Consider the following 17,843-nt stretch of genomic DNA (forward strand, 5'->3'; position numbering starts at 1 on the left):
TATATATATATATATATACTAAAAAAATCAGTGTGGTAAAAAAAAAAAAATTCAAGGCACTTCATTGTCTATAACTTTTAATATTTTTGAGCATGATCAAATCTGATTGATAAAAAGTAAAGCCCTGAAAAAAACACTGAAGTAAGAAACAATTTTAAGTTAGGTTGGGCACTTTCAGCTGTGAGTCTCATAATGGGGGGTGCTGGCTAACAGGTTAAAAATGGTGTTGTAATCAAAAACGCTAGTGTAATTTTCGCCAAGATGTCAATGAAATTTGGAAAGTATAAAACAGTTGGCTGTCATACATATACATGTACATATACATATACACACAAACCAAAAATACTATATCTGAGAAGCAGGTGTAGTTCTGGCCTTTGTCCTTCTGTCTTCCCAGAGGTTAAACCCCATTTCTGACAAATGTAGTGTATGTGTTGTCTTAATTAATTAACTCCCCTCCTTCACACACACATATGTATACAAACAGCTACCCTATGAAAATTAATGCCAGCAATTAGTCCCTATATTACAGACTGTCATATGGTGTATTGAAATACATCGATATAGAAGCTTTGGCCAATACCGATTAGATTGAAATTATGAGTAAATAAGTGCTTTTGTTCTGAATATCAAATCATATACTATAAAACAGTTACTTTCAATTGTTGAATTTGATTGGTGAAGCACCGTTCCAACCGTTTCACTATTTGTATCACGCCTGTGTTTGTATTTTCCAGACAGACTGTCTATGCATTAGTGGTGAGGAGTTTTCAGTAGCCTAAGTGATTTTCAATTAAATTAAACAATGAAATGAAACAAGTAACTGTCTTTATGAGTGAATCATTTGTTCAAATACATTGATTTATTCAGGAATGAAGCAAGTGGCTGTTTTTAATGAGTGAATTATTAAATATTTAACTAAATCATAATTTTTTTTTTATAAAAAATACTTTGGATTTTTTCAGTAAGTTGTGAAGCACCTCTACTGTGTTGCTTGGACTACGGTAGTGATGATACCTCAATTTCAGCATAAGAAGGCAAAACCTAACTTATTTATGCATTTTTTTATTGCACATAAAAATTATTAGTGAATGAGACCTAATGGCCTAACAAGTTTGTATGAAGGTGACTCTTAAGGTAACTTGTTTCATATATGGAGCACCTTAATACAATTAATGATCCAAGTACTATTGATAAAGACAGATAATCATCACAGATAGACTGGATATCGGTAAAAATCAGCAGTGATAGATTTTAATTCCTCCATATCATGATTGGCCATGTTTTCCAATTTTAGCAATCGTATCAGCAAAATCCAAAATTGGTCAAACTCTACTCATTATTATTATTATTACATAATCTTTAGTTCCCCGTTTTTGTAAGGGCGATGATTTTTGAACGTGATGAATTAGATTTCAATTTGAATTTTAATCCAGTGAAGGCTGTAGCAATCGTCTACTTTTTTAATATCTGACATTTAGCCTAAGGGTTGTGAAGTCTTTACTACGTCCATGTATGTATACAGATGGAAGTCACAAGTCTTTTTGGTATTGCCATATATTGTTCTTAACTCTTTCCCCACCAAAATCTTGAAAAGAGTTGCCAGCCACTGCCAGCGATTTTGATGATTTTCACTAAAGTTTGATGGCCTCCAGTATATCTTGCCATATGAATATTTGAATATGCAATGCACCAAATAAATCAGATCAGAGCCTCTATTTTTAAACAAAAAAATCTGTTTTATTCTAGCTTAAAGCATTCTTTTTTTATCAACAGCTGAATATAGGAAGATTTCATAAAAATGTTTAGTTTTGAGCAAAATGTAAGACAATGTAAATTGTATCAAAAACTACATCTGGAGTTACAATTATCAAAGCATAAATCCAGTAGATCTCTTCCATCAACACCTCCAAAGCTTGCACAGACATATACCACTTCCTTGATCAACATTTTACTCCATAAAATTATGCAGTTTTCTTGTATACGCGGTCTATTGCTGATGATAGCATTATTTTTAAGATGCATCAGTTTACATAAGAGATTGCTCATTTCTCTGTCCTGTTCAAATGTGATTTTGTTCGGGAGGTTTTGTAATCGTTCAGAAGATGTGTAATAGTGCCCCAGAGTGTATAACAGTGAAAACATGAAAAACATGAAAAACTCGTCTTCGGCAGGGAAGCGTTGTCTTCTAAAAGAAGAGATAACTCGTCAGTGGTGGGGAAAAAGTTATTAATAAGATATCGGCTCAAACACAGATTTTTGAATAGTTTTGTACATCATTAGTCAAAATGGTGATATGTTCACCACTATTTATGCATCCTTAGGTTAACTTTAGTAAGTTGGAGAGTTCTGTATGTTCTTTCTGTATTCGTGTGTTGTGAGCCTAACACAGACCTGCTGTATCTGCTCAAGCGCAAACACAACAGCTCCTTTCATAAGCACCTGCTGCAACATTATCACCTTTACACAGAAGACATGAGGCTGACAAGTCTCATGTTTTAAGCGCTTGAGTGATTTCACAGCCTAAGGCGAAAGTGTCTGCCTTTTGTTTTGCGTTTTGAGTTCTGGCAACTCCTTTACTCCAAATTATTCACAGTCTGACACATTAACTGTTAATGGCATCAATTATCATCTGCTCATCTATAGCGCTGCTGTTTTCTTTCTTTTTTCCCCTGCTCAATCAGGTTTAATGTAGTCACGCGTACTGTATTTCTCACTGTACAGATTTTAAGGGGGTATTCTCCTCGCTTGATACACTTTTTAAACATTAAACACCTTAGCTGTGCGAGCCTTGTGTTATGGGAACATGAATCTGCTTTCTATCAGACATTTTCCTCCACGCTTACTGTCCTTTGATTCTGGCCTTGTTTACTTGCCTCGCTTGTAGGCAAGGCAAGATCTCTGAAAATCGATTCTGAAGCATTATGTTGTAGCTTTCCCTCATTGTTGACCTCCTATTTATTGTCTTTCAGCTCATAAAACCACATAATAAGTGCTGAGCCAGTTCTTATTGGCTGCATGGATATGTCAGCCTTGTTATTATTACTGACAAACCGGTGTTTACTTACATAGTCTATCTTATTGAAATTACATTTTAAGGTCTCTGATATTCTGGTAATAATTTGTCTTTTTTGTTTATGGCCTGACAAATTCTCAGTTTTACTTTATAGTCAATTAATGGAAGATTTCACTTTAATATTGCATGAAATTGCTTAACTCTTATGTAAATCCTTTTCCATCTTTTGTCTGTTGATGTTCAAATACTCTCTTTTTGAGATTTTTTTTGCTAAGCTAGATATGCTACAGTTTTCTGCCAGTCACAATTATTACATAAATGCAAGATCACAATTATTTGTGATAACCACAGATGTTTCGTGCTTTAAATTTCAAAGGCTTAACATGAATTGCATACATAGAATGCTCCGGTATTTCTTATTTTTTGTAATAGCATATTCATTTTGTATATATATAACGGTCTTTGTTTTTCATGTCAAAATAAAGGCTCATGTGTTTGATTGGCCTGCCTTAAGAAAATGTATATTTATTACTATTACATAATAAATAATATTATTTCAGGTTGGCTTGTTTCCACAAAACAACTGTGAATGGAATATAATTGACATAGAATTTTGCTGTATTTATTTTTATGTCATTTTTATTTTATTTTTATTGTGTGTGTGTGTGTGTGTGTGTGTGTGTGTGTGTGTGTGTGTGTGTGTGTGTGTGCGCGCGCGCGTGTGTGTGTGTGTGTACACTACTTCTTATTATTTTATACCCAGGTGCAATATTTGTATTACAAAGCCTTATATATTATTCAAGGATTCCAGTTTCTGTGTAAATATGAAATGACCTCTACTTTATATGAACAAAACGGTCGATTGTAATAATTTGTCAGAATCGTGACAGCCCTGTTAGTGATCATACGCTTTATCACAGCACTAACAAAGATCTGGCTAGAGAGAGATTACAGTAATAGCATTCATGGCTTCATGTTGAACTATCATCACCTAATATACATTTAAACTACATCTGATCTCTGACTTACATTTCACTGTTAATTGAGATCACGCATAAAGAGGCTCTGTGTACAGAAAGCCATTTGAAATGACATTTTATAAATCACAAACTCTTACTGACATAATTAGTCATAAGCTTTTGTTAATTTCCAGAAGACTATGGAAAATAAAGGTCACCCTGGATAGTGTCTAGTATATTATACTCTCTCCGTCTCTCTTTGTGTGAGATTAGATGCACAGAATGATGTGTTTGTTTAAGAGAAAACTCTGTGACGGCTATTACAAAAAACATTTTTCATGTTTAGACTGTGGCAATCTCTAAAATATGAATAAGACACACTAACAAACAAACACGCACAAGAGAAGCTGTATTTGAGGAGCAGATGCAGCTCTGACCCTGTTCTTTTCATTTCTGCCTGAAGCTAAACCCCATTTCCTAGTTATGTTCCTGTTTCTTAATTAAATTACGTTTGTGTGTGTTTGTGCCATCTGAGTAGTGCACAGCTGAGCTAATCTTCATTGTGCGCTACATGGAGAAGGCAGAGATACAGTATTGCACTTCTGTTATTCAGAGGATTCTGTGTGAGGGCCTTGCAAAAGTATTCATGCCCATAAAGGATTAGATCACCCAAAAATTTGTATTCTGTCTTTATTTCCTCACCCTCATGTCGAGCCAGACCACATGTGACCATCTTCCATGTGATTCAGATTAAGACATCTTGAATAACTGGACTGGTCACTCATTACCATGCCATTACGGTGAAAGGGGACTCAAGCTAAGTGTCAAAGCACTGTAGAAGTATGAAGGTAGTGTACTCCACATATGTACTCTATTCCAAGTCTTCTGGAGCCATTTAGCTTTGTGTATAAAAGTAATCTTCCCCTCCTGTGAACTGTTGAGTCAGACTCTTTCTGTGAACTGGATCAACATTTAATTGAAAAGATGCTGCTTCTTTTTCCAGAAGATTTAGGGCAGATGTCAAAATGTAAATTTTATTTTGTTTTCAACTGAAGAAAGAACATTATATGGGTTTGAAACAACATGTGGGTGAGTAAATAACAGACTTATCTTTTATTTCTTTTTTTCTTTTTTCTTTTTTTGAGAGAGAGAGAACAAATTCTTTACCAAACCATATTTTTAGTTAATTACAATTCATTGTTTAAATATCTGTACAATTTTTACTTTTAAGCACTGAAACAGTAAATTAATAAGTTTAATGTAATATTGTTCCTTGAAAAAAATGAAAAATTGATGTATGTGTATTCAGTGTCTACAGGTCACAGAAGGTTTAAGTTCACAAACATTGTATGGTTGTTAATTTAGTACAATTTAGTAGTTAATTGTAAAAAAAAAAAAAGTAACAACACTATTGTTTAAAAAAAAAGAAAAGGAATCACATTTAATCATGTCCTCCGAGCATTATACATGGCTTATGTTTATGTTGTTTTTAAATAGAATTTTTTATTTTAGTATTATTTATATACTGTTATATTATCAATATTTTGAATTAGCTTTCATTTTAATTTTAACTAATTTCCTTATACGCTTTTGCCATTTTTTGTTTTTAAAAGTATTTCTAGTTAGTTTTATTTAATATATTTTATTTTATTTTTAGCATTTAAAAATCATTCTCCGTGAATATACAGTTAATTGCATTCCATTTGATTAAGTAAACAACACAATATTAATTAGATTTTTTGATAATTTTTAATCGGTTGAAAACTTCAACAACAAAAAAAATTCCTGGTGGTGGATATGAACAGGTGCAATTGGATTATACCTTTGAGTGATTATAACCTTTCCTAAATAAGCAAAAATGTCACATTGGGGAATAATTATTCAGGTTGTTAATCTAAAGGACATCTGTGAAAATGAAGTCTTAAGAGCATTTTAAATATGTCAGCGAAAATGTTAGACAAATGCTTTAGGAAAAGGTTACAAAACAATGTCCAAATCTTTGGATATCCCAGTGGTGTTGGTTCAATTATGAGGAAGTGAAACTACCACAAGCCCCCCAGACGCCATCTAGAAAAGGTCATCCCTTAAAACTTACTGCACAAACAAGCAGATTTGTAAGAGAGGCCAGAGATCACTTTGAAAGTGTTACTGAGTTCAGCAGTTGAGATCAAAATAAAAGATGGAATGAGCAGTCAAGCATTATCATAGCGCCACATGGGAAAAAAACTTAGAAACTAATTTGTCAGATGTAACTAGAATAAGGTGTTTTTAAAGGGGGGGTAAAATGCTATTTCATGCATACTGAGTTTTTTACACTGTTAAAGAGTTGGATTCCCATGCTAAACATGGACAAAGTTTCAAAAATTAAGTTGTACGTTTGAAGGAGTATTTCTGTTCCAAAAATACTCCTTCCGGTTTGTCACAAGTTTCGGAAAGTTTTTTTCGAGTATGGCTCTGTGTGACGTTAGATGGAGCGGAATTTCCTTATATGGGTCTTAAGGGCACTTCTCCAGGAAGAGCGCGCGCTCCCGTATAGCAGAGCAATGAGAGGCTGAGCACAGACAATCACTGATCAGAGCGAGAGCGTCGCGAAATGTCACAAAAGAAGTGTGTTTTTGGTTGCCAGGGCAAGACAACCCTGCACAGATTACCAAAGAAAAAACAGCATTAAGGGACCAGTGGATGGAGTTTATTTTTACAGAGCATCAACGGAGTTGTACAAGTGTTTGTGTTTGTTCCCTGCATTTCGAAGATGCTTGTCCCAACGAAAAAGGGTCACAATCGTGTGTTGGAACCGCAGGCGGTGAGTAAAACTGCTTCAAATATCTCTGCCTCCTTGTTAGTGCGTCCGCCTCCCATGCCTGAGACCCGGGTTCGAGCCCCGCTCGGAGCAAGTCGTTGCTGCTGCTGCTCTCGTTCAGTTTCAGCCTCGGGATCTGATTCTGGATCATGAATAAAGGGCTGAATCTGACTGTAAGCCATGGTTTGTTTTGGATGATGGTTTTTTCCTCAAGGTATTGTCACAGCTTCCAAACGCTCTTAACGCAAAAGCCAACTGGCACTCATGATTCTTTAGCTCCGCCCACATGTCACGCCTCAAGCCGGTCGTGTTTTTCCGGGAAAAATCGGTACAGACTATCTTTCTCTTATGAATATAATAAAACTAAAGACTTTTTGGGAGTTATGAAGGATGCAGTACTACCCTATAGGTACTCAAGATTAACAGGATATTGAGTGAAAACGAGCATTTCACCCCCCCTTTAATGTTCCCAGTTTGCCCAATTCTGGTATTATATACTCACCTTCATGTGGTTCCCAACCTGTAACCATCTTTCTTCCATCGAACACAAAAGATGCATAAAAAAAAAAATTAGGCTTCACTCTAAAAAACGCTGGGTTGTTTTTTCAACCCAACTGCTGGGTTGAGGCCGTTGGATAGGACTTTGGGATGTTTTAACCCAAGTTTGGGTTGAAAATAACTCTCTTTTTTAACCCAGCGAGGCTGGGTTGAGGACGCGGACGTGAAGGAGAGCACGCACGTCACGTCAAAATCGTACGTCTCCAGTGCGAGCAGCCGCCATTTTCTCAGCGTGATAGAAGCGAGAAGCGAGTGAAAGACTATGGTAAGTAAATATTCAAAATGTAAAGTTATCTTTTATTGTTTACCCGGTTGTATGTAAGGCGGAAGGTTTTATGAAAGGCGGAAACAAAGGAGCTTAACGTTATATATATATATATATATATATAAAAAACGGACGCGGTTTTCGCCTCAGACACGGAGGTCTTAACTGCCTCATGTAACGTTACTGAACGGAGGATGTACTTTTAATATAACGTCTGTGAATGTATTTTGTCATATTTACATAAGATTTTACATTATCTGTACTCTTTGAGGCGTTAACAGACGGTTATGGTCACGGTTACGCTCATGTGAATTTGTCTTTTTTTTTCGCGGTTAAACTGAATGTATGTTTGTCTCCTAAAGGAAACGGCATTGTGTAGTAAAGACTAGCATAATTATTTTGAGGCTGTTGAAGTGGTAACTGTTAAAAGTATGTTTTACATGTAATATTTCTTGTCGAGCTCCTGCCTTCATTGTCCTCGCGCTGAGAGTTAAAGACACAGAAGCTGTTTGTGTGAGGAGTCACAGACCTGTGTGAGGAGGAGGAGGAGGAGGTGTTCTTCTGAAGAGAGGGACAGACGGTTTAAGGAGAGTAAACTTCAGAATAACATCAAGTTATCTTTATTTTTACTAAGACTAAAATAATGTGTGTTTTTTTAGATGTTGAAATCCAGAGACAAGATAACTTCATTCTTTTGAGACTGATGTAAGTTAAATTATTATTACTTTTTTTTTTTTTTTTTGAAAATTTATGTTTCTGTTCCATGTCCTGCCTGTTAACTTCACATTTTGATGCAAAAACAGTGTGATTTTATATATGTATGTATGTATATGTTAATATTTTATTGAAGCCATTGATGTCCCTCTTTGCAGAACTCAAACTAACTGGAGTTAAGGACACACAAGTCTGCTTGTGTGAGGAGGTGGTTTTCTCAGCTTCTTCTGAAGAGAGGGAAAGATCGTTTAAGGCAAGTAAACTTCATAATTTCATGTTATCAGTTGTTGTTGTGTTTTACTAAGAGTAAAATAATGTTTGTTTTTTGTTTTTGTAGATGTTAAAAGCAAGAGACATGGGAGAGCATCATTCCTTTGAGATTTTATGTAAGTTATTTTTAGAAAATAAATTTTTCTGTTGTCTCCTGCCAGTTTACTTCACATTTTGATGCAACAACAGTGTGATTACATGCTCATTTCATTAAAACCATTGATGTCTGTGTTTTTTATTGCAGAAATCAAACCAAGTTTGGAGTTGTCTTGTCTGATTTGGAGAGTCATTATTCTTGGTCTTCGCTCTTAGAGGTAAAGTTCACACAAAAAATCATTTACTTGCCCTCAAGTCATTCCAAACCTATAAGACTTTTGTCTGTCTTTACAACATAAATTAATATATTTTTAGTTTTCTCATAATATTTGTTAATCCATTTATAGTTTAGATAATCAGTATTTTCAAGCTTCATAAATATAGAGTTATTGTAGAAGTAAATTCTGATATTTATATATGAATACATCTTCAATTATATGATAGCAAACATGTATGTTCAAAATAAAATACTGGTCTCCCAGACCAGCAATGGAGGACACAAAAAGAGAATATTAAATATATTCATATGTTTTCCAAAAAATTTGCAGATTTTGTATGAGTCTGGAAAAACATGGGGAGAGTAAATTATGAACATTTTAATTATTTGGTGAACTAACGGTTTGAAGAGCAGCCTTCCACATACATGAACATTTGTGAGGTATGTGAATGTCATGTCTGTTTTAATGTTTCAGTAAAGAAGCTTTCTGAAAGCAATATTTATTCAAACAGTATCGCATGTCCTCACACTAGTGCTGCCATTATAGCATTCTGGAGCGCTGTGGTGGACTGAGACATTAAACAACCGCACAAAGTGTTGAAACTTTAAAACCGATTATTTACCTATCCTTACGGATGTGAATACACCTCTACCTGAAAATGGATAGTTTAATTAAATGTTTAATTTTTTTCAAATGTGTTTCTCTTAGGCCACTGATGAAGAGCAGGCGGTGATTGGGATGAATGCTGGTCAGAGAGGAGAATCTTCTTTCCCCTAAACAGCAGCGGTGGTTTTAAAGGAGGACGCTGCCCTGGATGATGTAGAAGATGTCACATGCTGTGCTGATGGGGTTTCTTCATGATTACATCAGTTATGCTAAAGAGATCATGAAAATTGACCGTGATGCATGATCTGTATTCATGGACTATGAAACAAACTGTAAGTGTATAATTTGTAAAAAAAAAAAAAAAAAGTTAAATGCTTTTTCTGTGTTGTTTAGTAGAAGAGTTTACACTCTGTCATTCATACACCTGTCACTTTCTTTCACACACACACACGCGTCTGTTAAATGTTATAATATCAAAGTTAATGTTGTGATTTATTTGTGTACTGTCATGCCAGAATAGTTGGAAAAAAACTTAACTAATTTTAAATTTTTTGGATGTGTTTTCGTATATTTTTATACAATATATACAATTGAACAAAGTCCAATTTGATCTTAAGTTATATTCATCAAATGTTCAATGCTTTATGAACTCTGTAGCTGTTAATGCCATCCTTTTCTGCATTTCTTCTAACATGTTACTTTTTGACTTTTCTCTTGTTTTTAATAAATATTTTCCTTTTGATAATTATTATTTGTGTGTAAAAGTGATATTTAAAATGAACAACATTTGTAGGTTTAATGCCTAGCTCAATTTGGGTTAATTTTAACGTAGAAATGCATTGTTTCCCCACATGGCTGCACTCTGCGAGTTTATTTTCTGCCAGCAGGAGGCGCTAAGAGCGGGAGAGGTAGGTTTCTCCGGTAACGGCTGCAGAGCGGTACTGAGCTCACAAACGCTGCCTTATCAAGCATATGTGAAATGATATCGAACATTTTTTAAATACAGTAGTTTTCCTTCTGAAATACAGTGATAAAAAACACCCGCTCTGTTTTTTTAAACCCTGCAATATAGTCATTTTAAACCATAAAAAAGGCAACCCAGCAGGCTGGGTTAAATATGATAACCCAACTGGTTGGGTTAAAATAACCCAGCGCTGGGTTCGTCCCTTTTTGACCCAGCGCTTGGTTGTCAAAATAACCCAAATTGGGTTGTTTTCAACCCAGCAGTTTTTAGAGTGTTTGAAATGAGACTGGGTCTTCCAAGCTCCTGTCAAGAAAAACCATGAAAGTCCATGCAGATGAGAAGATTTATGAGTGAATAACAATTTGCTATACATTTTTCTTTCCTATACAGTACAAAGAAATTGAATGAAAAATAAATACTGAAAGATACAAGATAACCTGTTTCTGAAACAAAAATAACTTGGTGTCAGATTTAAGAACTTAAAGTTGAATGTCCTACAACATCAGTTTGTGAAATTAAGTTTGTGAACAGCATAAGTGTAATCCTATTAACCAGAACAACATGAAGCAAATCTGCCAGAATTCAGTAAAAGGAAAAAACATAACACTTGTAGAGTGTGTAAAGCCTTTATATACACACCACATAAAGTGTTTGTCTTTACAGCAAAGGGTGAATCTACAAATGATTAAATTGTGGAAATTTTATACTTTAAATTGATGTTGCTATTGTTGTTCAGAATACTTAATACATTCCACATTAAAATAATTAGGAGTTTTAATGTATTGAAAGATGAAAAACAATGGATAACTTGTCCATTTAAAATGAATTAGGTGTGGGTCTAAATGCATTTGCAAGACTTCATGTGTTTATGTGTTTGCTGGCTCATTGAATTTTGGGTTTTTGCTACAAAAACACGAAACTGCGATAGATTGATTTGATGTTGTCTTTTATTCTAATAAATAAATGTGTATGTAGGGCTGTCATGATAACAAATTTTGCTGAACGATAAATTGTCCAAGAAATATCGTCATTCTAAGCCAGTTTCAACTAATATAATGATAATGGCATAATAAGGCAGGTTTTTTTTTATGGCAGATTCAGAGCAAGATATGTTGACTTTATTTGGCTTAAAATTAATTAATTTTGTATGTTATATTATGTTTATATGCCAGTTTGGGATGCTCATATTGACCGTTTAAATGTTAAACCGAAAGTAAACATTTTGATTGATGAAAGGGCCGTTCACATATCACGTCTTTATTTGTGCTCAAGTTCTTTATTTCAAATGCTGTATACGCTGCTCATAATACAAAAGTAAGCACATTTCGAGAGAAAGGGCAACAAAGTTACTTGCAAAATATGCTACGCGGTATCTAAATAAAGAAGTAGTGCAAGTACAATGCTGTATCACTTGTGACACAAACATCCACAAGCAAATGAAAGGCGCTTCCCAAAGCTGGTCACTCTAGCGAGACGTTATCTCTTTATTCCCGGGACATTTGTGCCATTAGAGAGGGTGTTTTCTACCACGATATGTCTACGGGCTGCGCTCCAGACTAACCACACATCATGACATTTTACATTTCTTAAATAAAAATTGAAAAAATAAATTATCGCGGCCGAAAAAATTAACAAACTCATTTTATTTAATCGTGCGATTAATTGATTTATCGACTATCGCGATAGGCCTATTTATATGACACCTAGATTTTAGACACCAATTAAATTTTACAATTCCAATTTCGATACCACAGCAAAAACTACTAGCCTGACAAATATAAAGTTTAATCATTACTAAAGACAACTGAAAAGTCAGTAAATAAGAACAAATAACAATCAATAGCACAGAGATTCAAATTAAACAGAGCTTTAGGTTTTTAGGTTTGTAGGTGTACAGAAACTGAATAATCACATCGCACCAATCTTGATTTTCTCATTATTGTTTTTTAAATATTTACGTTTTTTGTTTTTATTTAAGTCAGAAACGAGAAAGAATTAAAATGTCTGCAGCCATTTGAAATTAGAAACAACTACTGCATTTGAGTCAAATGCTACACACATGTAAAATGCAGTTTTTTTATTCAAATTAATTTGTATTATATGAAAATCTGAAGCAAAAAACAGAATGGTCCGATTTTAGCTTTGTGAAAATATAAAGGTGCATCTCAATAAATTAGAATGTTGTGGAAAAGATGATTTATTTCAGTAATTCAACTCAAATTATGAAACTCATGTATTAAATAAATTACATGCACACAGACTGAAGTAGTTTAAGTATTAGGTTATTTTAATTGTGATGATTTTTTTTAATTAGCAAGTCTTAAAAGCACATGCAACTTATAAACTTTCATAACAATGCAGCAGTTGCCCAATTGGGCCATTGACAAATCTGTCAGCTGTCCCAAGCGTCTTTCACACTGGCCCTGGGCCATCGGCAGTCCTTATTAACGAGCCCTGAAACCTTAAAGCATCTTGTAAGTCTGCTGATATTTAACTGTTTGGGGCTTTTGTGTCTGTGTGTGTTGCAGATATATGATGGGAGTCAATCTAGGGGGTAGAGATCATTCATTCATGGATGATGGCTACCAAGTCAATCCCAAACTGGTTGTCATTGTTCTGAACACAAAGAGGGAATGGGAGAAGGTAAGAGCCTCTAATCTTTATATCCTTCTATTAGCTTTGCCTGTAAGGGGATTCTGGAAGCATTAGCAATCAATATTCTGTTTACTAGCTCAAAGCCTTTATGTGACTGTGACTGAAAATGCACTGGACTTTGCTAGCAAAGAAAAAGAACATTTCATTTGTACTTCCCATTTCACAGCCTAGGGTTTTTCATGCACATGACTTAAAATACTGTTTACTTAGTCATAAAGAGTGAAAATAGCCTTTATTAAGTCATTGGTTTCATAACTGATTTATTTTGAAATTACTTCTAGCTTTAAATTGAGGAAGAGTGCACGTGTCTCCATCCAATTTGATTGTGCTGGTTATGCCCTTTTTCATCTCTCTCTCTATTTTGGCTATTAGCATAAATAATTTGCTTGTTTTTTGTTATTGTTTTTTTTTTTTGTACATTAATCCATTCTCTGTCTTTGTGCCCTTTCTCTAATTAGTTTTACATCTTCTCCTGTTCTATCTTGGTGCTTCACACACTCATTTTCGTAATCGTTTGCTCACTCATGCATTCTTTTAATGAATTGTTTTTTCATCTGAGGTGTGTTGGATGCTGTGTATTTTGACAGTGCCCTGCAGTGTGTGTGAAGACACACACACTCAAATTAAAACCCTGCAGTGATTGTGTGAAAAGTCAAGTGTGACACTAATCATTTCTCACTGCAGAGGGGCTAGAACAGGGTGTGAGCCGATCATGGAATCGAGCTTATAGACGAACATGTGCACTTGACGGAACACATAACTATTGAATAAAGAGTGCACAGTGAACATACATGGGGTAAACTTGACACATTATGTCAATACATGGATAGTTGACATTGCTTATCAAACATCAACAAAGAAACAATCACACTTGATGGAATGCATAACTGTTGCACATAAATGGGATAAATTTGCACGTTGTTGCATGAGTTGACATGGCATTTCAAGCAGAAACAGCATTATCTTGCAGTCTGCCATGCTATCTGAAACTACATTAAACAGCTTTTTTTCTTTTGTAATATTAGTACACATGCAGTTTTAAGACTGGATTATATATACATATACACATTTATACACAGGATTATTTAAAACCGATATTATCTTGGACTTCAAGTTGCAACTAAAATTCGTTAATGTACAAAAGTAACAAAAATGTCCTTTAAATCCAAAATTAACATTTATTAATATTAGCATGAACTGCACAGGCAAAACAATGTGCATAATTATTTACATGACAAAGGCTGAATGGTAAAACTGAGAATTTTGCTTATGCATACACAACAGCACAAGTGTGATTTCCAGCCTAACACATGGAACAAATACTGGGCCAAATATGATATTGGTATTAGTCATATTACCAAGTGACAGATGAAATTGCACCAAAATACCATAAAGTGTAAATCCCTAAAATCTAGACATTTATGTTGTTTATGTCAACCACCTACATGGCAAACAGAGAGAGCAAATGAGATGAAATATGATAAAGAAAGCTGAAGTAAAGACAGACTTGAGTCCCAGTCCTTGAATGTGACTTTGTTGCTTGCTGGATATAATATACAAGTGTAACAGTGTAACATTTCTTATGTTTGTCTTAAAGAGCAGAAAATCGTATTTTCATCCTCAAACTTATAAAAATGGAAGCCGCTTTAGTAGAACCTTCAGACCTTGTTTATTTGTGAGCCAAATGTTACGTGTGTATGTCTACAGATGGGGCGATGGGAAAACCACACCTTGAAGTTGAAGTTTCCAGTTTGGCCACGTTATAACTCATTCGGGGACATAGACGCTGATGAGAACCACTTGAGCATTGTGACTCTAGAGGAAAGACCCTTTGTAATAGTGGATGATGTGGACATTCTTACTGGCACATGCATGCGGAACTCTGTACCTTGCAGGAAACACATTAAAAAGTAAGTTTTGCTTTAGTTGTTTAACTTTATAGAAAAACTATTGCAGCTAATACCAGTTTGGAAGAAACTAGTAGGTTCCGCAGGCATCCTATCTTAATCCTAATCTTTTCCTGGGGAATACAGAAATAATTGTACAGTCTCTAATGTGTTTATGAACTTTTGTGTTTTATATTTAGAACCTATTAGACTGAGTTATCGTCAATCTTTCTCAGTATCAGCTGTTTTCTGTATTGCTTTGCCTGTGTATGCTGCAGTAATACCACGGAGGGTTCCTATATCAAGCAGTGCTGCAAGGGCTTTTGCATAGACATCCTAAAGAAGATTGCCAGAAATGTAAAGTTCACCTATGATCTTTACCTGGTCACAAATGGCAAACATGGCAAGAAGATCAATAACATGTGGAACGGCATGGTGGGGGAGGTTAGTCACTTTAAATAACCTGATTTCAGTCACATGGATGTCAGTTTTCCCTGTCTGTTCGTCTGTCTGTCTGTCTGTCTGTCTGTTTGTTATCTATCTGTTTATCTGTATATCATCAAGTCTGTCTTTATGTTGTTTTGTCTCTCTGTCAATCATCTATAATGTCTGTATATCAGTCGCTGTATCAGTCTTTCATTCTGTCTGTCTATCAGTTGTTCTATCATCTCTCTGTCATTCCATCGTTCTTTTTACTTTTCTATCAAAGGATTATTCTGCCTCTGTGCATGTCTGTCTTTCTATATGTTGGCTTTCTGTTTGTCTGTTGGTCTATCAGTCTTTCATTCAGCCTGTCACACACCTGTTTCTTGAGTTGTTTTCTCTTCTCTTCTCTATAGGTAGTCTATAAAAAGGCTGTAATGGCTGTGGGCTCATTGACCATAAATGAAGAGCGGTCAGAGGCCATAGACTTTTCTGTCCCATTTGTCGAGACAGGCATCAGCGTAATGGTGTCACGGAGCAATGGAACGGTGTCGCCCTCTGCGTTTCTAGGTAATAGATGAAATAATATGTTTGAAATCCCTCTGGAACCAGTTTTGTTTTTGTAATCTCTGCCTTCACCCCATGCATCTCTCTTCTCTCTCCTCCCTCAGAACCCTTCAGTGCTTCAGTGTGGGTTATGATGTTTGTCATGTTACTCATCGTCACAGCAATCGCTGTTTTCCTCTTTGAATTCATCAGTCCACTCGGTTTCAATAGAAACCTTGCACAGGGCAAAGGTATGATACACAACCTCAGCCACACAGTCAACCAGCGTCTGATTTGAAACTGAAGGAATTGTAAAATCTCAACATTAAAAATTTAAACAATAAGCACCTTGAGATCCACAAAACTTTTATGACTTCCTACTCACTGACTTTCCTTCTCTCTTGTTATGCATTTCTATAGACCCTCATGGACCCTCCTTCACCATTGGTAAGGCTGTGTGGCTGCTGTGGGGTCTGGTGTTCAACAATTCCGTTCCGGTACAGAACCCCAGGGGCACTACCAGTAAATTTATTGTGTCCGTATGGGCCTTTTTCGCTGTGATATTCCTGGCCAGCTACACTGCCAACTTAGCTGCCTTTATGATCCAAGAGGAGTTTGTGGATCAAGTCACAGGCCTCAGTGACAGAAAGGTATTTTTTGTGAATGTAGAAATATACTGAGCTGTCTTACTGTCTACTGCCTCTCTAACTCTAACCTGTATTTATATCTATACCTGTAACTCTGTGTTAGGATGGAAATAAAATATGTGACTAGAGTATTCTGTCTGATATTCATAATACCATTTAAAAGGTTGCATTTATTTGATCAGTAAAATATTAATACAGTAAACACAGTAATAATGTGAAATGTTGTTATTTTTTTCTATTTTAATATATTTTAAAATGGGATATATTTCCGTGATGGCAAACCAGAATTTTCAGCAGCCATTACTCCAATGTTCAGGGTAGCGTGATCTTTCAGAAATCATTCTAATATGCTGCTTTACGGCTCAAGGATCATTTCTCACTGTTATCAGTGTTGGAAGCAGTTGTGCTTAAATATATTTAAAAAATAATAATTATTCGGTTGTTTAGTGATGACGTAAGAAGCGCTGCTTCCGGGTCCAAGCCTCAACTCACTTCACTTGAGAATACTACCCCAGCAGCCGTTTATGAGCACTGTTTATTCATATTAATCATTTAAGATAAACGCTTTCAAACTTATGGTATACACTACAGTCTCCGTGCTCACAGCGTCCCAAACACAAAAGATTTTTATATATTTATTTTATATTTATATTTTCATTGTCTGGCTATCTGGGACTTCAGTATGGAGTTAAAGGTTAAGATTATAACTTTTTCGCTAGTATTCTATCACATTGTTAGTTTATATTAGCACCTTTTGTTGTTTTCTCGTGGTAACTGATCGAGCGTTTGGACACGGAAGCGCAGCGGCGTGACGTCAGACTTAACAAGCGAATTATTTACATTTATAAATTTCATGTGTTTTTGCTGAATACAAGTATGATTGTGTTTAAAAATATATATAAATAATAATAATTAATGACCTCAAACTTTTGAATGGGAGTGTATGTAGAGAACTTTTTAAGTAGTTAATGTGTGTTTTTCTTTTAATTATGTCTTATCTTACCTAGGACTCTGAGTGAAGCAGGGTTGGCACTCCTCAAAAAAATAGGTGCTTGACATCCCTGGCAGCAGTTGTGTCTTGTTGACACTGAAGTTCTAACTTAATAATACCTACATTTATAGACAGCATCTAACTTTGGCTCTGTCAGCCATCTTGGCTATCATTTGTTGCTGATGTCAGCACAAATCCATTGTGAAATTACCTTATCTATGGACGACAC

At 35.2% G+C, this 17,843-nt stretch overlaps 1 protein-coding gene and 1 long non-coding RNA gene across 4 annotated transcripts in view; both read left to right on the forward strand.

The window, feature by feature from the left end:
• The window catches only part of LOC127985926 (glutamate receptor ionotropic, NMDA 2A), an 81,924-nt gene that overhangs the window by 55,750 nt on the left and 8,331 nt on the right, over positions 1-17,843 (forward strand). For all 3 annotated transcript variants that reach the window (XM_052588168.1, XM_052588232.1, XM_052588261.1), the window contains 6 exons: positions 12,995-13,109; positions 14,829-15,031; positions 15,286-15,451; positions 15,847-16,000; positions 16,102-16,227; positions 16,397-16,626. In XM_052588168.1, the coding sequence (XP_052444128.1) occupies positions 12,995-13,109; positions 14,829-15,031; positions 15,286-15,451; positions 15,847-16,000; positions 16,102-16,227; positions 16,397-16,626 (994 nt within the window). The remainder of the gene's footprint in view (positions 1-12,994; positions 13,110-14,828; positions 15,032-15,285; positions 15,452-15,846; positions 16,001-16,101; positions 16,228-16,396; positions 16,627-17,843) is intronic.
• LOC127986113 (uncharacterized) lies at positions 8,644-10,451 on the forward strand. The gene is made up of 3 exons (XR_008160778.1): positions 8,644-8,698; positions 8,827-8,896; positions 9,605-10,451. It is a non-coding gene; the product is annotated as an uncharacterized LOC127986113 (long non-coding RNA).

Source organism: Carassius gibelio, chromosome A1, assembly GCF_023724105.1.
Source record: "Carassius gibelio isolate Cgi1373 ecotype wild population from Czech Republic chromosome A1, carGib1.2-hapl.c, whole genome shotgun sequence".
Lineage (NCBI taxonomy): Eukaryota > Metazoa > Chordata > Actinopteri > Cypriniformes > Cyprinidae > Carassius > Carassius gibelio.